Here is a 20,464-nt window from a genome sequence, read left to right as displayed (position 1 = left end):
CCAGAGAATATAAAAAAAATAATCTTTAATAAGAACGTAAGAATATAATTGATGATAAATAAAACAAACTGCATATTTTAGCAGTTTTTTTTCAAAAAAGCATGNATTCAGTTTTCATATATCACTTACATATCCTTTTTTATTCCAGAGAATATAAAAAAAATAATCTTTAATAAGAACGTAAGAATATAATTGATAATGTAAAGATCAATAACAGATGGCTACGATACAAAGAAAATGATAAAACAAACTGCATATTCTAGCAGTTTTTTTCAAAAAAGCATGCATGAAATAAAAAAAAAGAAAAAAAAGGAAGAGGGGATGAAAGTAGAATAAGAGAAACCATGTTGACATTTTTCAGAATAATTTCCATCAAGCAACAGGCTTACCCCAAATATAACATGTTTCGCATTTCTTGTGTAAATATGTCGCTGTTATGGCATACGTTTCCTTGTTCTCTAAATCCATTGCTTGGCAGAACGATAACTTAGAGGAATACGATGCGAGATACGAGAAGACAATTTCAGAATCAAAAGACTCGTTGCACGTAGATGAATTTACATTCGTGTAATCCTCGTGTAAATTTCTATAGTTTCTCTCTTTGAATTTAGCGTGTAAAATTTAATATTTCCTCTGATTAATTTCTATAATCGATGAATTAATAAACAAAAGAATCTTTGAATCTTTCGCTTATAGAAAGATTTATTCGTTAAGAAAAGCATTCTCAGGAAATTGAACTCCGACTTCCCGACAAAAGATATTATTATTTCTCTCATAACACAAAGATTAAGGAAACAGTATTTAAGAGATCTCGTAGAGAACACGTATTTTAAATAGAACGTGACCGAGTTCCGATATTCTTTTTCTGAGTAATGCAATTAAGTTTTCTTAAAATCCATCCTATGTTTAATTCCACGAAAATATCGGTAGATACGAATGCTTTCGTATAAGGAAAATGAATTATTTATTCGTTTTTAGTACCATATTCAACGAGAACGAATCGAAATTAGGGAAATTTTCTTAAAAAAAAAAAAAAAACTATTAATTTCTTGTTCTTGTTAATAATTGTTACGATTATTCTGAAAATAGGATCGGATACAACGGTCATAAATCATTTCGCGATGCAAAAATGCAAATTATGCAAGATGATGAGGAGTTTTGGGACGATGCATAAGCGAGGAACATTTCCAGTGAAATATGGTGAAAGCTATTAGCGCAGCTCGCCAACTATTTCGTGCTTTAAGGGGTTAAGTTCGAGCGAAATTTCCACCAAGATCGTTTTCTTCTTATCATTTTCCAATTCGAGATACAATTCTTTCGTGTTAGTAATAATTTTCTGTTAATTAACAAACTCTTCCCCTCTCGTATCTTTCTCGTTTTCAATCAAAACTCGCGTTCGACGTCAAAGAACGATGCGTACGATACTCACTTTTTCAATTCTCGTCACGGGGGAAAGGAATTGGTTGCTTCGATAAAATTCAATCTCAACGGATACGATAATGCAAACATGCATGTTGATGTGTTTTAATCTTGAATCGGGATAACGGATATACACAGTTATCCGAGAAATTAATAACAATAGGAACTATATATCCGTGAATTGAAATCAATCGTTGTACATGGAAAGTAGAATCCATGGAAAATTTAATTAAAACGTGAATTAATTCTGGCCACCATGCGAAAACGCGTTCCCTCCCTTCTATTAAAGATCGTTTGCTTTATCGATTGAAATGAAATTACCGCGAATTAATTGTACGAATATTAATGAAAGTTAAAGCCCTTCCGTTAGTGGAATAATTAACGTTAATATTTAAAAAAAAAATGTGTAAAATACGATTGTTTGCCGAGAAAAATGAAATCACGTTAAATGAAAGAATTATCCAAAGCGGAAGATTCGATTAGGGGAAGTTTTCGCGAAAGGAAAACTGCTGTTATCCAGAGTTTTCCCGAAAGAGAGAGATCGATATATAAATAATTACGCGTTTTAAATGGCTTGCGAAGGCGTCACATCGAACTTCCGAGGAATGGTTCAACTACTTTAAAGTACCCTTTCTATATTCAGAGCATGAATGAATTATAAATCAAAACTCTCCTGCCTTTCATAACCCTTTCTTGTAAAAGAAAAAACATTTTCAACATTATATATTCTACTCCCCCGACGCGAAATTTTACGTTCGAAAGATTAAATATCAACTTCAATTTTACGCTATTTAATTTCGAAAATATCGGGCTGAAAAAGAAAACTAGAGAAAATTGTTTAAACTTTGTAACAAAAATTTTGAGGAAAAGATAGGATAAAAGCAAGTACTAAAAAGAAGAAGAAGAAGAAGAAGAAGAAGAAAAGAACAAGGATCTCAAAATTCGACTTACTGTAAACGCCTATCATAGTCGTTGCAACCACCACGTAGCTGCGCTGCCGTCGACCTAATAATGGGGTGAGTAGGGGTGAAACGGGGATGATTCGGCCAGTAGCATGCCGCCCTTCGTGCTATAAACATCGTGCAACTCCCTCGGAAACGGAGATCGTCGATGGTGGTCGTCCTCTTCACCTGACTCTTCCATCTTTTCAAATCTCGATATAATTTACACCTGAAATCATCGTACAACGTCAGTGATAGTCACTTCGTACACGCACATACACACGTGAGTAATTTTTAAACACGATTGTACAAGTATAACACACGGTCAGATGTTCGTACCAACACTGGTGCACCGGGAAAACAGGACAACAGTAAGATAATCGTAAGAGATAAGAGAAAGGAGATGTGTGTGCACATATGTGTGTCTGTGTGTTAATTGCATACGAAGATTACCCTTCACAGTAATTAAACAGTGATAAAGGGCGTGACGATGCGAATGAAGCTCCGTCCTGAAAGCTGTGTCCGAATGCCAACCCGAGTTTCGCTAATTAACAAACAGCACCCCATTCATTCACTTGACTTAATGAATATACCGCGAGGGGCGCGAGTATCCCCTTTTTCCACGTTCGAATCTTCCACGCAATACCGCCACGCACCTGTCCCATCTTACGAGAACGAATCCACCATTAAATCCATTCATTTTTATATTTGGAAAAAATACGTGGAATATATGACGGTAACTTTTAAAATAGCAATTTCGTTTCAACGAATTTGAAATCGTTTTTTTAATATTAGGATTTAAAGAATCTAAGTTCTAATCGTTTAATAATTATTTTAATAATTATGATTTAATAATACATTGGTGGAGTAAAAGCAGAGAGAGAAAATATTTCTAGGCGCGAGTAAGTTCTTGCGTGTGAAACGAACTTTTTTCTCAACAGGTCGATTATATTCGAGGGGAGGGGAAAAAAAAATCATTAAAACCTCTGGATATTCATTGCGTGACCAATCTTGTAAATGTAATTCGCTTTATTTTTCACTCGATTTCAGCCTCCCCTCGATAAAAAGGTATATAATTAAGATAGAGCAAAAAAATACTTATTGCTTCGGTAATTTTGTTGCAACAATATTTCCCTTTCCTCTTCTTTCGAAATCACGTATCGAACGTAATAACGTAAATCTGTAAAAGTATTCGTTTCTTCTTTGGCGAGAAGGAAGAATCTTGATTAATTCTTGAAAAAATCCTCGAAATTCGGATGAAAAGGATGAACTGTGTGCAATTAAATTTTTAAAAGGGTTTAAAATGCAAAAGTGATTCCTAGATAAACACCGTTTAATTTCGTTTCCACCGAACGAAATTTAAAAATAATTCATTTATTCAAATTCGAAGATTGATTCTTCTTACATTATTCATAACGCGTGACATTTTTTTTTTTTCCTTTGCCAACCAGTGCATCTAAATGAGCAAACGAAGATCAATTTCACGTTTCATTTAGAAACGTATTTAACAAATGTGTGAGTAGAAAAAAGAAAAAAAAAGAAAAAAGGAACAAAGTTGCAGGGAACAACATTCTCTTTTTCATCTCACGTTCAGGGAGGAAAGCATATTACGTCCATGAATCGTTTAATATGGAATATTCTTGGAACACATCTTGAACAATTGAGAAGATTTACGGAAAAAGTTCTCCTTAGTATACGCATAAGATATATGGAAATTTATTGAAATGAAATTAAAATTTCCAAAGAATTTACTTATTCGATTTACATTTTTCATATTTTACATTCCTTTTCTCGACAAATTGTTTTTCTTCGATAATTGCACAACTTGTAATCCCAATATCATATCATTTTCTTTTCCAAGTCCAATGGAAATAAGTTTGACGAAAATTCTGATCTACTTTTCATTCGATTCTTGATATTCGTCGTAATATTCGTCTTGAAATATCGCGAACGATTTAAATTACATATCGAATGTTCCAAGAGAATAAATGGCGTGTATTAAATGATATTTTCCTTCGTGTCAACATGTCCAAAAGAAGGTGAAAGAGAAATGAAAATGGTAGTCTAGAAAAGTGAAAATTTCCTGAACGATTTCTTTCGTACGTGGCTTATTAAATTCATGAAACGCGTTTGGATCGATAGTTATTCAACTAGGTAGGAATTTCATCATCTAAGTTGCTTTTCACAAGTCAAATAGCATCAATTATTTTAATTAAGTGTCATTTAATTAATCGAGAAAAAAAACGCAAAAAATCGTTTGACACCGATCGTCGATCAATCAATTGAGAAAGTCAAAAATTTCGACGATGAAACAAGATCGATGCATTATCGAAAATATATTTCAAAAAAAAAGAACCCATCTAAACCAATCAAAATTTATTATTTCGATTCAGATCAAGCTACTTTTTCCAAAAGGAATCAAAAAAATTGTTGAAACTACATCCAAATAAACAAACGAAATTTGTTTAAATCGAGTTTCTTTCTTGAAATCACATAGTCGTTTCCTCTCTATAATAAATATAACAAATATATTTCGTCAGAGACAAGAAGGATATTATAGATATCAACGTGAGGGCGAATCGGAACAATATTATTGGAAACACGAATCGATAATCGAAGTGCAAGACATTTTTGTATCCGCGAATATATCACCGTATCGGTAACAGAGAGGCTGTCCAGAAATACGTACGTATCCCACGGCACAACTTCTGTTTGAATTATTGGCGAAACCGATGCCACTCCGTCTTCCTCTTGCACAGTTGAGCACTCTGTTTCTATCGAGACACTCTCTTATCCCTTACTAAACAACCCACTTTAAACTGATCGCTATTAATCGCGTATGGAACCACGAAATTATCACATTTCCATAAATGCGTCGGAATGATGATTAAATTAAATGATGAGAATCGTCGTATGAGAATTTATAACAGTTCGATAGGGAAAATGAATCCAATAAGATAAATAATTTTTGTTGCATTTATTCTTTCTTTCTTTCTATCCTCTCTCTCTTCATTTTCATCTTCTTTTTTCTTCTGTTTTGAAAATTATTGTATACCTCATGGAAAAGACTAAATTTTTTTTCCATTTCGTTTCGTAATACGGCATTGTAACGTGAATTAATGGGGGGAAAAGGCTCCGAAATAGGAAAATTCTCGTGGCGGATTAATCCTAAAATAAATCCCGCGAGTGTAATGTTCTCGATGACGTCAACGGTTGAAATTTTTCATCAAAGACATTGTCCTCTGGGAAATGGTAACGTATTAAAACCGGAAAAAGTAACTGTTGATCGCGTATATATTTAGTCAGAAAAGTGGTTTCCAAGTTGGACGGAGTTTGACTCGTTATTTTCAATCTCGAAAATCTTCGTGCTACATCTGCTCGTGAAAATCGATTATATCACGGCACTCGTGCAATTACTCGGTCGTGAATTACACGATCTTTCAAACAGGAACGTTAACAAGCCGCCGAAACGAGGAAAAACTCCTATCGAAAAATTACGTGCCCGATGGCGACGGCCACGCTTCCGTTAAAAAAGAAATATATATATATTCAGCCGGTTGGATTGAATCGAGAATTTCTCCCTAGGCCGGAAAATCGAGGCAGCAAATACTCGAGGAAACCATGGTTGGAAAAACGAACGAGGATGAAAGAATGGAGAACAACCTGCAGCCCGTTTCCATTGTGTTTATTTTTAGCCCGCGACACAAAGCTCGTAACTCGTAGCGCAGGTAAAACGTTCCTTGTTACAGCTTGATGATTTCGTTCAACTTTTTCCAAATTTTTCTACAAAAAAAAAAAAAAAAAAAGAAGAAAGAAAGAAAAAAGAGAAATACACTATAGGAATACGAGAGAAATCGGTACAATCGATTCCTACTCCCAATCATGATTTTTGCCACGCACTCTGTATCTCTGTATCGAAGTGGAGCAAAAGTTCATCCGGCGATCAGGAGGGAAGGAAAGGATCATTATCATTGACGCTGTACAATGTACGGCCGCCTTTATTATTATTTCCAGCGTAGAAAAGAGCAAAATGATGCTAGTTTCAACCGTGGCAACGATCATTTTTCACCCGCGCACGTACTCCATTTTTGTCACCGGCTGTTAGAGACAGTAGAGTAGAAAGGGGTAGGAAGCAAACAGAGAGGATCGGTTACCGTTAATTACTCGTCGTCGACTTCTCTCATCGCGAAGCCACGCGGTTTAAATGAATATTTTATTTGCATGGCTTCATTGAGGAAAAAAAAAAAAAAAAGAAAAAAAAAGAAAGAAATAGACCAACGTTCCTTACTCGTCTGCCCTTTCTTTCTCTTTCCTCTTCTTTTAAATTTTCGGGGAGAGATAGTACGTAGCTGGGCATTATCGATCGCGCCTCAAACATTTGTCATTTTTATCGGCAATATTATAAAAAATATGTGTACGTCTGCGAACGTTTTGGGAATTGAAAACGATGAAATTGACGAGGGATTATGACGAATTTTTATTTTTGTAGTTAATTTGTTATGTAAATGGGAAGGATTACAAGCCACCTAAAATTACAGAGTAATGTAAACAACAGGATGATTCTGTTTGTTGATTAATCTGTTTAACGTTTGTAATAATATGTAATGTAATAATATTTAATCTGTACGAGGAACAATGAAGTTATTGGAAATTTCGTTTCGTCGTTATATGTCGATTGATTATAAAGAAGATATAAAAATTTTATTTTAACGACATTGTTGCGCAGATCTAATAAAATGTATTGAAGAGATAAGTGATATCGTAAAAAAATGATGGTCACAAGATGGTTATTTATCAAGCACTCACGGTGTCTTCGATCGCTCGATATTTGTATCGGAATAACATCAATGGCGCGAACTTGTCGGGGATTATAACATTGTGCTATCAGATTATCGCAATATCGGGTCAAAAGCGACGCTTGATTCGCCATCGATAAAATTTATCGGAGGGTGAAAGCCTCTAATTGATCGCCACGCTTCCGGTTATAGTGATTGAAAAGTATCGACAATCTAATCGAACGATTTACGCCCGTACAAAAATTATTTTCACCGCCACTCTATTCTCGTCAAAGAGCCAATTAAATCTGCCCTCGATACGATAATAACTTGAAGATTTTATCTCGAAAATACATCCCCACAACTTTGAATCGAAATCTAAAAATTTAATGGATCTGAAAATTTGATCGAAATCACGAGCGGTCGTTGGTTGTCAAATAAAAACAGGATATAATTAATCGGAAAAGTGAGAAGAATTGTGCGAAGATTATACGATAAATTGTTTTCTCCATCGCATTTTTATCTCCAATTTATTTTTCTTTCGTTGATATTTTTTGAAAAAATTTGTTCAATTCGTGATATGGAAAAACTCTTGACTGGGAAAAAAACACGTGTACTCTTTTCAATCAAAAATTTTCTATCGATACTGGTACTGTAGCCTAGTCAAATGTTAGCTTTCTGCACGACGTGGCTCGATTTTTAATCAGACGAGATATTAAAAATTTGTTCAACGAGACTATATCATCGAAATAATATTTTATATTTAAAGAGATTTCTATATTCCTCTATCTATTAAATCTTTTCTTCATACTCGATATATAATACTAATTAAAATTGCTCTGTCTCATCCTTTTCTGTTAACAATCGTATGAAGAATAGCGCGATTTTCTGATTATCGTCTGATTATATTCGTCAATTAAAATATTTCCCAGAAAATGGGTAGTTTTCATGGATGGTTATTTCCTATTTAATCGAAATTGTTTTCAACAATTATTCAAATTTTCATAAACAGCTAAGGAGCTATCTAATGTTGTTAGTTTGAAAAATGGTACACGGTGAAGCGAAAATACACTGAAAAATAACGAATTTTTAATTCTTCTTTCCATAGAAGGATAAATGAATCCGAACATTCAAATCTGTTTAAATGCCAGGGCGATAAATCATCGATACGAGGGAGTAAACATCCCATCGAATTTCAACGATGTGACCGTCGACGCACGTTTGTAACGCGAACTATGCCACGATCATGATTTCACTAGAATCCGACTGATCGATTTCGAAGTGTTTCGAACGTTTCATCGGAGGAAATTTGAAACTTTTCCTGATCGTGCAAATTAAATCGTGTGTTAATTCCCGCGGTGTACTTCGAATTGGACTGTTTTTTGCTAAAAACCTTTTTAGATTCGATGAAAAACAAGTTGGATATGCGGCGAATTTCGCGTTATTCGTTTGCGATTTTCATGGAAAGATGGATCGAAACAAAGAGATCGAAAATCCTGGTATTCCATTCGATTTCCACCTTGGAATACATTCCATCCGTATTACCATACACAGAATTTTTTAAATTTACGTGAAACTCTCTGAAAATGCTTTTTCCAGATGGATAAAAATATCAAAAGTCGGAAGGGGGATCGTTGTTATTAAACGTTTTCAAGTGTTGTAAATTCGGGCGGTTCGAAACAGTTGACGGAATACAATTCAACATTTTTCCTCTAACTGTGTGCGCATTTGATACTTGACGTTAAAGATGATTAAAATACAATGGCGAGCATTCTGTCCGCAAAAAAAGAATAAATTATAAACGGGACAGAAAAACAAAGGAGAAGAGCAAGCACGTTGCTCTTTTAATAATATCCCCTGCTCGTGTCCACGATATTAATCCACGATGCCTTTAGTTAGAGAGTAAAATAAAACGAACAAAATCTCCGTCCATCCGTGAGGATGGAACACATATTTCACGTATGTATGTATATTTTCAAAAGGATCCTCCTTCCTTCGTATTTCGAGCTACGATACTCTTCCCTCTTGACGTTTCGCAACGCGAGAACCTATAGATTATATTTCATATCTACGGGGATGGAAGAATAGAGAATACGAGATACGTATCATCACATAGATAAACGTTGAAAACGATTGTTCGAAAATAGAAAAAAACTATAAAAGAAAGGAGAAAGAAATATTGGTGAACGCGTGACAGGTACAGTCGTGCGTTTGCCAGCGACGTTTCGCAGAATTTTCCATTTCTCTTTCCCTTATTCCGTTGTACAGGATCGGTTTGGAGGATCGTAACTTTAGATTTTGGCTCGCAATATCGTTGTTACGTTGATGAATAGAACGTTGGTCGGGAAAACGGATCATTACGTAATATTGAGATAATATTGAGATATGTACATTCTAATTACGCCGCGATTGAAACTGATGACGGGTAAAATTAACCGTGAAAATTTATGTGCATTACATGCAGTTCAACTTTACCATACGCTATGTCCATATGACGTTTCACGTTAGTTAGGTCCCGAACTCAAATATCTGTTAGATGATTCGGTTCCACGAATATCATCTCTTCGTGTCGGCATAATTTCGAAATTCGGATTCCTCGTATATTAACGAGATTAATTCGAGCACGATTACCGAACCAAGTCATCGATGCAAATTACTAAATATACGTATCCATTCCCTCGCAGAAACGCAAGTATTAGCTTAATAATTATTTCATTTATACGCGTCGAGCAGCCTTCCAGGCGTGGATTCGATTCCAACGAGGGAACTCGAAGGTATTGTTGCGTCGTTAAAAAAAAAGAATAATAATTTCGCGTTGAAATATGTAAGCCGATAATTCAGAATAACGTTGATGTAATTGATAATAAATTTAACAATACGATTGGAACGAATTGACGTTTGCATAATTTTCGTAACTAAATATAAGAATTGCAAAAGTTTGGCGCTTTTGTTCGATTGCGTAACGTTACGTTTATGTGAGAGTGAATATAACTATTCAGGATTTGTGTTAAAGTTAATTAATTAGTGGTGAATAAAACAAGGGACGGTCGTGTTTAATTTCGATTTTCAGATTTAATAATCTCACGTGATGAGAGTCGAGATGTAGAGCAAGTTCGAGGAAGTAACGAAAAATGGTGGACAAAGAGGAAATAACGAAGACACCCTCGCCCCTGAATATCAACGAGGCGATCGAGGGGGACGCGTTGAATCAAAAGACTGCTAGGAGTAAGTACGAAGATACGAAAAAGATATTATGCGAGGAACATCGGTTTTCCCTTTAACTTTCCATCTGATCCAAACTTGAGAATAAGCAGAGTTGCAAATTAAGTTTACAACTTTCTTCCTCGTTTTGATTAACAAATTTTCAAGAACTTCTATCTTTCGTCTCGTCTCGTGTCCTATGTAAGAAAAATGATATTTAGAAGAATTCTTGAAAGAAAATATAGAATAGATAAGAAAGTAGAGATAGGGAGAATCCATCCATTGAGAGAGGAATATAAAATTGTTGGAAAGAAAGTACATTAGAATATTCAATACGATCCACCCAGAAGAAGAGGAGCTTGTTTTCGAAATAAACATTTCTTTCGAATATTTTTAATGATGGATGATTATTAAGAGAAAAAAAATTTCTGTTTCTCAGTACTTAAGAACGATCTTCTATTATACGAGGCTGTGATAAAAAATGAAGCGGACACCGTTCGAAAAGTGCTCAAAGAGACTGTGGACGTCGATTCCAGAAATAACGTAAGTCGTAAAATATCCATTAATAAAATTAATCAAAGAAATTCCACTTCTACGATGGACCCAAAATGCTTAAAGCGAGACGACTTTATTGATCGTAATTGAATCGCGTTTAATCTCGTTTCCGTTTTCGATTCAAAATCGAATATCTCGAAGATATCCTTAGAACGATTCAAAATAAGATTCCTTTTCCCTTTGCATCCACTTCGTTAAGGTTAATCTTAGACGTTATTGTATAGCACGGTCGAATGCTCTAGATAATATGATGCGGTTATAGTGTATACCGGTGCACAACGTGAATAACGAGTCTGATTAAATATGGAATAATACTACTTAAGGATACGTTATCAAAGAGATACGAGAATTTAATTAAGAATTTAATTAATATATATCGTTCTTAGCTTCGTTATTCTAATTGTTCTTATTTCTTTTTTAAATTCAATTATAATTCCGAGTTCACGTCGGACTAAAATATTTCACTTAAACTAGTTAAAAAAGAATTATAATCTCCGAAGAGTTATAATTCTTTACTTGTGGTGTCTCGAGTTTTATATATAAAAAAATTTAATTAAAAATTATTAATTATATTTATTACGTTTTGAAATTATATTAATTTCGAATCGATAAGAGAAATGATCGGGTATAACGAAAATATTGGGTATAATCGTCGCGTTAGTATGAGTGAAATACTAAAAACACGTACGATGTTTTGCGCTGGAAAATGATTTAGTATGGACGAGCGCCAATTCATTGGGCAGCATCGAGGGGAAATACGGAGATCATCGAGATGTTGATACAAGCGAAATGCGACATCGAGGCGAGAGACAAGGTAATATTTCATTGAATATATTAATATCAATAAAATATCTGTACTGATACGTAGAATTAAATTAAATTGTTTAATTGTCAGAAATAAATAAACACAATATTTGTCGTTTTATATATATATATACATATATATATGTATATTCATTCGTCATTTTGTTCGAAAGCCAATTATTTTTTTTTTTTTTTATTTCCACACGGATGTCCGTTTGCATTCCTCGCATATCATTGTTCTCTCGGACAGTATTCGTATTAATTTTATTAAAAAAACATAAACTGGAGTGATATGTATAAATTTTATACGAATTTAATTAATTAAAATCCATTTTTCGTGTTTTAAGTTTGGCATGCGTCCGTTACACATGGCTGCGCGATATGGACACAGGGACGCTGTTAAAATGTTAATCAACGCTGGAGCAAATGTGTCAGCGGTGAACAAGGTATATTCATAATTAACACGCTATGGTAAAGCTACTTTGTCTCCAGGCAAAAATATATAACACGTTCAATGATGACGAAACGTATCTAGGGAATTCTTGCCTGTTCCAATGTCAATTAATTATAGCACACGTCATCATCATATTTTTATCCAACTTTTGCACACGCGTTCGATACAAGTGTCGGTATGCACAGCCATTTTGAAAAATTTCGTAAACGAAAAAATCAATATCCGCCACCGTGAATCCGTTTTCGATCTTTGGTGCAACGTTGAACGCGTTGATTAAATAAATTTTCAAAACGAATTTTTTAATATTTCTGAGAAACAATTTCAAAATCTAATTAGAAGATTCTTAAAAGAAATAATTTAAATTGCCACAGATGCAATTTGATGCATCTTCCTTCCGAACGGAATCACAAAGTCACGATTCCCCTCTCTTCTCAAGATTCTTTCTCAAGATCTTAAGATAAAGATAAGCACGACTCTCGTACTCTTATCTCCGATAAAAAACTCTTCGTAGCTCTCAAAAATTCTTGAGAAAAATGTTTGAAATTATTTTTTCTTTTCCACGCGTTATTTCGAAACATGACCTAGTCTCGTTTAATTCGTTGACATCCGATCATCCATAAGATTTACACGTTGAGATTACGAGGATATTCATTCTTAGGTAGACAAGCATCCAACCTGTTTGTTACAGAAACAATATACTCTTTTAATGTGTGCTGCTCGAGGCAACAACGTTCGCGTCGTCGAATATCTTGCAGAGGCTGTGGAATCGTTGAACGGAGATGCAACTGACTGCACCGGTGCAACTGCACTTCACCATGCAGCTAGCGCCGGTCATCCGAGTATGATAACCGCGCTTTCCAACGTGCCGAGAATCGAGCTCAACGCGACTGATAAAGTAAGGGTTATTCATTTCTATTCGTATTCGCGAGAAAAGTAATTTAAAGTAAACTCGAACGAAAGATAACAAAATACTTGGATCACAAAATTTAAAATTTGAATAATCAAAAGATTTCGTTACTTTTTCATTATCATTTTCCATATTTTCTACAACAATTCTTCTTTTTCTTTCTCCGTTTTAAATTTCAAGAATGATAAATACTTGCAAATCCTTTTTCAATCCCGTTTCCAGATTGGTGAATATATATCCAGTTTTTCGAGGACAATTTATGCAACGCGTTTTAAGATATTAATCCGTTCGTAAATCGATGCGAAAATATGTAAATATCCGCACACGAATGGATGCAAAGGATTCAAGAAACTTCGATTTATACGGAAACTGGTCCGCCTTCTCTCTCTCTCTCTGTCTCTCTCTCTCGATTTAGGGAAACTAGGTCTCCAACATTAGCTATATTGCCTTCTTATCGCGAAGACAAGTGAAATCCCCGAAGGAGAGAATGCAGCCGCTTGAATCTAACTGCGCTCCTTTGAGAGAATTTTATGGAACTCGCGTCGTTTTGTCGATGCTTCCGGCTTCCCACTTCCAATCATTGTACATTCAGCCTTGTCGATTCGCATATACAATCCATACCATCCGTATACATCTACATCCTTCTTTAAATCGAACCGTTTTCGATCTTGTTGCCGTGAAAAATCGTATCGGTCGAAAATACATTTTAACACGATAATCTCTAAAAAATTAATCAGAATTTAATCGAATCGATTAAAATCATGTATTCAAAGCCAGGTTGAACACGTTCCACAATGAATATCATATCGAGAATTTCACGTGAATTCGTAGAAAGGCCAAACACCGATACACTGCGCCTGTGCGGAAGAACACCTGGAAGCTGTGGAAGTTTTGATAGCTCTAGGAGTGAACGTGGACGCTCAGGACTACGAGGGGAACACCCCTCTCCACGTGGCCACGAGAACGAGGCACACAGCCATAGCTCAATTATTGTTAAGAGCCGGGGCGAACACCGAATTGATCGACGAAGTAAATAAGACGAGTTCTTTAATCATAACGAAACCATTTTAATAATTAAAGAACGTGCTCGATCATACCTTCTTCCAGATAGGTTTCACTCCCCTTCACGTGGCCGCCAGCCAGGGTTGCAAAGGGATACTAGAGTCGATGATTCAACACGGTGCGGCGCTCAACAAACAGTGCAAGGTACACTTAAGGTACGTGTAATCGGAATCGAATAACTATCCATCATCGGGAATCGGTTTGCAGTATGGGAACACGCCTTTGCACTTGGCCTGTCAAAACAACGAAGTAGAAACGGTTGAGATACTGATCAATAAAGGCGTCGATCTAAATTGTTTAAATTCGGTGCGTACGACAGTGTTAACGCTTTAAAAGAGAGAAGCGTATTATTTTTATTCGTTCCACCCCTCCCTGACACGATTTATCGCGATTTATCGTTGCAGAGGTTACAATCACCCTTCCATATCGCGACGGAAATAGGGCACAACGACATTTGCAAGCTGTTGCTAGCAGCAGGCGCAAACATCGAGCAAAGAGATCAGGTAAACACGGATGTATTATTCCTTTTTATTCGATATTTATTTTACAATTCTTTGAATTCGTTTTTTCTTTTTTTTTTTTCTTTTTTATTCGTTCGTCAAAGTGCATTAGTGAATCCAGTGGAAAATAAATAACGATCCATAAGAGAGTTGGCCGTAAGAATAAAATCAACAAGCGAAACGAAAGTTTATCGTATCGTGCCTTTTACACCTATCCTCGAAACACGAGTGATCTCGATCTCTGACCACGTGTGACCACGTTTCCATTTCTCCAGCCATTGAGCTCCAGGTTAAAAGATTATATCCCAATTAATTCTCCGGGGAAATTTCTTGAAACGAGAAACGCTTTCGATCAAAGTAGATGTGTCTCTCTTCTGTGTATCGATCCCGATTTAACACGGATGCGACGAGTTGTCAACAACGGTCAACAAGATTGCGTCCATCACCCTGAGCAAACTTAGGGGTGTAACAGACGCAAAATTTGCAAGAGCGTCAAGGGAGCGTAGGCTTGTTTGTCACTGGATTTTGAACCGAGTTAGAGTTAAAAGGAAGTTTGTCTGAATGTTCACAGAGCGGAAAGACGCCACTTTACATCGCGGCGAGGGGCAGTTTCACGGCCATCGTCGACATGATAATTAAAACAGCGAGATTGGATTATCCCACGCCGGTAAGTGATTCGAATCTCGCGTTAAATATATTCATCGTTCTCGCCACGAAGCGAGATTTTTGTAACGATATCGATAAACGAGATAAGATGATCTCTGATGTTAATCGAGTAAGAAAAATGGGATGTTTCGTAGGAGGATTCGACGTCTGACAAAGAAATTCGAGACTTGACACCGGCTAGAAGAAGATGGCGAGAGGGATCGAGGGGTGAAAGTATCTCGAGTAACAATAGCGTACTTTCGGAGCATATACGATCGATTCTGTGGAAATTGGCGTACAAACAATTAGGGCCTGAGGATTGGAAGAAATTGGCGTCGCACTGGGCGTTTACGAACGATCAGATTCGGGCGATCGAGCATCAGTATACGGGTAAAATAAAAAGATAAAAATTGTTTTATTTGTTTTTTAAGGATATCTCTCGAGTCGATGACGCGAATATTAAGTATAAGAAATCATCGAGGCACAAGGTTCATTTCACGAGAGAATCGATTGTTCGAAATTTGAAAAGAATTTATTAGAGATACTGCTAGTGAAATATTTTGTACCTCGATGTTCCCTTCGTGAACCAAGAGCAGCCTTATGAAAAGGACGATTAAAGCTCCCCTTATAGGTCCTTCGAGTTACAAAGAGCACGGTTTCCGGATGCTGATGATCTGGGCATCAGGATTGAATCCTGAAATCTCTGTAGGGAGAGAGCTTTGCGACGCTTTGTCCGCGGTGGATAAAAAATCTGTTGCTGGTGAGAAATTCGTCGAGAAATTCTTATTTACATTTAATTCGACACAAGATAGATAATAGAGAAAGAAATTATTTTCAAAATAATAAATTACAGAATCCGTTCGTAAGCACATGGATCAAGAAAAAGATGGGAAAACGAAGTTAAATAAACGATGTCATAAATGTTCCATCACTTAAGAATAACGATTAACGATTCCATTCGAGTCGAAATGAAATTACGAAGAAAAAAAAAAACTTGGAAAAATTTTCAGTAGATAATTTTAGAGAAATCTCGCGACATATCTGTAGAGACGCTGATATTATCTTTTTTACAATACGTTTCAACATAGACTCGCGTAAAAATATCAATTAAATTCGAGGAGAAATTTTGAAACGAGTATAATTACAAATCAACGAAAGCTTTTCACATATCGCGAAAATTTGATTTAAATATCTTTGAATTAAAATCATCGTGCAAACGTACAAATTTTGAAATCTGAATATTTTAATCTCTTTCTATATATTTTTGAAGAATTCCAATCTTCGTTCGGGAACGTTGCAATTTTTATTCTTATTCGTTAGTTTAAAAAAAGAAAAAAAAAAAAGATAATCGACGTTTGAAGCCGTCCGATTTCACTTTATCTTTTATTGAATACTCATCTTGTTATTGAAAAACCATACGATATTATTCAAATTTGAACTGTAAATATACAAATATAATACGTATCACGAGTTGGAATAAATGCGAAAAAAAAAAAAAAGAAAAAATTTTACAGGGCTTTCGATGTGATAAAAGAACGATATTAAAACATTAGAGAAACGAGAACGAGTGTCTCGAGACATTCGATCATTATTCGATAAAAAGACAATCTACATATCTGAGTATTGTGTACAATTAAATAAACGCGTAATTAAAAATCTATAGATATTTTTAAATAGTCGTTTCCCGATTGCTCAATAGGAATTATCAATCGAAATAGGAAAAGAGAAAAAAAAGAAAAAAAAGAAAAAAAAAAAAGAAAAAAAACGAAATCTAATTTGTATCTCTAAACAAGCATCATTGATCGAAGATTATAATTTCAACTTTTGTGAACCTGTCGAATTAAACGATTGACTTCGATGTAATAAAATTTATTCCGTCGAAACAAAAATTCTAACGATTATTTATTTAATCATACATTACGTTAAATCTATAAACCTTTAAAGAAGAAGAATAGAATATACAAATGATTAAAAAATAATTCTTACCTGGAAATCCTCCTAAAATAGCAATCTTGATAATGATAACTGGCAGCGAAGGTTGAGCGGAAGGGGGGAGAGTGTAGTTGTCAGGATAAGGATCAGGAATACCCTAAACAGAGTGTTCTATTAAAATGTGAATGTTTATTTATCCATACGGAATATTCATTTGCTTCTATGCTATAAAAGAATGCATTTCTTGTTGCTTCCACCTTCGCAATATATAACAAAATATTATGAACGATATTCTATCTATTATCGTATCATCGCCATCATTCTCATCTAATTATTATCGTTATAATTAATCCATAATAGTTATCAGCGGCAATGGTAAAAACAGGATCCGTCAATGGCAATTAATTACCACAATAGTGAATTGTACAAATCGTACGGTGGACAGGGGATATAAATTCGCGTCGGACTTCTTAACCCTTAACATTACAATTAAGTGCTATCAGTAATTAATTATTATTATTATCATTACACAACGAGCGATATGACTATAGCTCGTGGCTTCATCCATTCTCACACGTTCGTAAAATGTCAGACTTGCTGCTTATTAATCGTTTTTCTTTTTTTTCTCAACGCCTCGTCAAACGTCTACATACGAGAGAAAGAAGTCGCCATGCGTGTTCTCATTGTATCGCGAACAAGTACTCGTGTGTCAAAGACGAGAAGTTTAACAATATGTGTTCAATAACAACTTTATATTCTCTTCTCTTCTTTCTCCTTATATCTTCAAGAAAAAAAAAAAGAAAAAAAAAGAAACGAACACCGACATCATATCGAGGAAAACGTTCATACGTGTTTCGTCACTTTTTCAATGTCCACTTTTTATGACCACTTCCTTTTCGTGACCATTTTTCAGATGATACGAAAAATATACACGTTTCGGATACAAAACTCTCTCAGGCGCGTACAATTAATAAATACAAATTTGTTAATTGCGCTTATGTAAATAATAATATCTACTTATTCTTTAAACCCTTTAATTTACACATTATTCTAAACATGGACGAAGCTATCGGCTCGCATGAAATCGAGTTACTCTTTTTTTTTTTTTTTTTCTTTAATTAATTCGTTTTTTACCCCTTTCCGTACTGTGTTTCTTCTTCTCGCCCTCGAACCGTGAAAAATATATATATATATTCTTCTCTTTATCCACATCTCTTATCGCAACGCACGAAACTTATTTAAAAACTTTCGATACGCGGGGAATAATTATCACCGAAATCCACGAGGATTGGGATTATTCTTAACAACATACCATATATATATATATATATATGTATATATATATATATACCAATGTCACGCACAGAATAATTCATTTCGTTTCGTTCGTTCGATATGTCGTAAGACATATGTATTCGTACAATTTGTAAAAATTGTCGAAATAAAAAAGAAGAAGATTTCTATATATAATATGCAAACCGTTATACAACAAACACGACAGATGGAAGTTTACAGATGCAAAACGCAAGAAAGAAAACAAAAGAGGAAAAAAAAAAAAAAAGAAAAGAAAATAGGAGATAAAAGATTGAATTAAGGACAAAGGAATATTTAAATTAACGCTTGAAATATTTAAATTAATATGAAAAATGTTATAACCCTTAATTATCGCGGCCCGTTAAGCGGTGACCGCGGCTAAACGCGCGTTTCCGGTTCTTTTACCTCAAGTCCACAAGCCTCGCGTCATCCAGTCAGTAAAATGAACAGGACGTCTAGGAAATAAACTTCCTACGGCAGAAATTGAAAAAAACAAAGGATTAGGTTTTTTGTCGATTTTTTAAACGATTTTTATTATCATCGATCGAGACTACCAAATTAAAAAGAGAAAAAAGACAATCAACTTATTCTGTACGTGTTTTTCTCTCTCTCTCTCTCTCTCTCTCTCTCTCTCTCTATCTCTCTCCTATCTCTAATGATTCGTCGCGAAATAATTAAAGAAAAAAATATTAGCAAATATTCTGATTCTTTATCACTGATTCGAGGTAAAAATTTTCCTCTTGTTCTAATTTTTCTTTGTATTGAATCAAATGAAAAGGGAGGAAATGAAAAAAAGAGAACGGCGTCAAAAAAAATTAATAAGTCACGTTTCTGAAGTACTTGATCGCTTCTTGTCACTAATTCTAGAACGAAGACTTTCAATGGATCGATACGATTAAAAAATTCTTAAATCTAAAGCTTACAACACCCACGATCATCTTGGACGAACAAATTAATCACTAATACGTCCATGTTACTATCTTCTCAACGGTTTAAAAAATAACATTCGTTTAAGCTCCTCATTATGGAAATTGTTCCTGTTCTCCTTATTTCTCATTCGCAAAACGAAAAAACAAATTCTCGACCGACCTGATCGAAGTTTTTTTACGCATAATCACGAATCGTCTTCTTCTTCTAAGAAAAAGAAAAAAAAAAAAAGAAAAAAGGAAAAAGAAAAAGAAGATTAATTCGACAGATCGGTCAACACAGCCTGATCAAAATCGATCGTATCAATTCTTAGGCATCTTCTTGTCGTAACCTTAAAGCGTATACACTAGTTTCTATCACTAGTTGTAGAGAAACAGCATCGAATCACAATCTTCTTTGCGCCGAGGTCGAAGCTGAAGTTTCGTTGACCGCGTGTAAGAATTGATCCTCGATTCCTCCTTTGTCTCCTTCTTCCCTTCGAACGATCTCTCACGACATCTTCACAAACATTTCATCTTTCGATCCACCAATACTCCTCCTCCCTCCGTCTCTCCAAATATCTTGCAGAGTCCGGCACAGTAACAAAATCTCCGGGGACCTTTTTCGTCGCTCTTTCGACTCGAATCGCAAAGAGAACAGCGAAAGGACACAACAGCTTGCCGTTTCGAAATACGTTTCACACGCTCGCTCTGTATGCGATCGCTCCGCCATTCCTCTCAAGCCACGTTCCACGCAAACCACGTTCCAAAAGAGGGAGTTTCGTCGTCGATTTAAAAAAAAAAAAAAAAAAGTACAAAAATCATCTTCATCTTCATCTCTTTTGCTCCGCTTGGATTTGGATGGCTCTCCCTTCTTTTTTTTTTTTTTTTCATCCATACTCACACGCACTCTTTCGCGCGCACACAGACGGAGAATAGAATGCATACGCGTGTAGTGGATATATGCGAGTGTGGTGTAAAAAAACGCAACATGTACGATGCAGCGACCGATCGATGATTAAGTTAAAAAAAAAAAAAAAAAAAAAAAAA

General features: G+C 35.2%; 2 protein-coding genes across 4 annotated transcripts in view; one reads left to right on the top strand and one right to left on the bottom strand.

The window, feature by feature from the left end:
- Nucleotides 1-2,511: 2,511 nt before the first annotated feature.
- LOC122716062 (ankyrin repeat and death domain-containing protein 1A-like) lies at nucleotides 2,512-16,762 on the top strand. 3 transcript variants are annotated; one of them, XM_043938772.1, is made up of 14 exons: nucleotides 2,512-2,643; nucleotides 10,206-10,360; nucleotides 10,776-10,879; nucleotides 11,607-11,705; nucleotides 12,043-12,141; nucleotides 12,838-13,044; nucleotides 13,888-14,085; nucleotides 14,164-14,262; nucleotides 14,326-14,424; nucleotides 14,523-14,621; nucleotides 15,190-15,285; nucleotides 15,419-15,653; nucleotides 15,895-16,023; nucleotides 16,117-16,762. In XM_043938772.1, the coding sequence occupies exons 2-14, from the start codon at nucleotides 10,267-10,269 to the stop codon at nucleotides 16,197-16,199; spliced, it is 1,641 nt and encodes a 546-aa protein (XP_043794707.1). In that variant the 5' UTR covers nucleotides 2,512-2,643; nucleotides 10,206-10,266; the 3' UTR covers nucleotides 16,200-16,762. The 3 variants fall into 3 exon arrangements, with proteins under 3 accessions (XP_043794707.1, XP_043794706.1, XP_043794708.1); XM_043938771.1 differs by having other exon boundaries at nucleotides 15,883-16,023; XM_043938773.1 differs by lacking the exon at nucleotides 10,206-10,360 and having other exon boundaries at nucleotides 2,518-2,643; nucleotides 15,883-16,023.
- A 927-nt stretch (nucleotides 16,763-17,689) lies between these two features.
- The window catches only part of LOC122716121 (heterogeneous nuclear ribonucleoprotein 27C), a 31,704-nt gene continuing 28,929 nt past the window's right edge, over nucleotides 17,690-20,464 (bottom strand). The window contains exon 8 of the mRNA XM_043938899.1: nucleotides 17,690-18,980. Coding sequence (XP_043794834.1) covers nucleotides 18,916-18,980 — 65 coding nt within the window. The 3' untranslated portion in view covers nucleotides 17,690-18,915. The remainder of the gene's footprint in view (nucleotides 18,981-20,464) is intronic.

The sequence above is a fragment of the Apis laboriosa genome, unplaced genomic scaffold (assembly GCF_014066325.1).
Source record: "Apis laboriosa isolate Shangri-la unplaced genomic scaffold, ASM1406632v1 scaffold42_cov153, whole genome shotgun sequence".
NCBI classification, from domain to species: domain Eukaryota; kingdom Metazoa; phylum Arthropoda; class Insecta; order Hymenoptera; family Apidae; genus Apis; species Apis laboriosa.
This window is presented reverse-complemented; position numbering and strand designations above follow the sequence as displayed.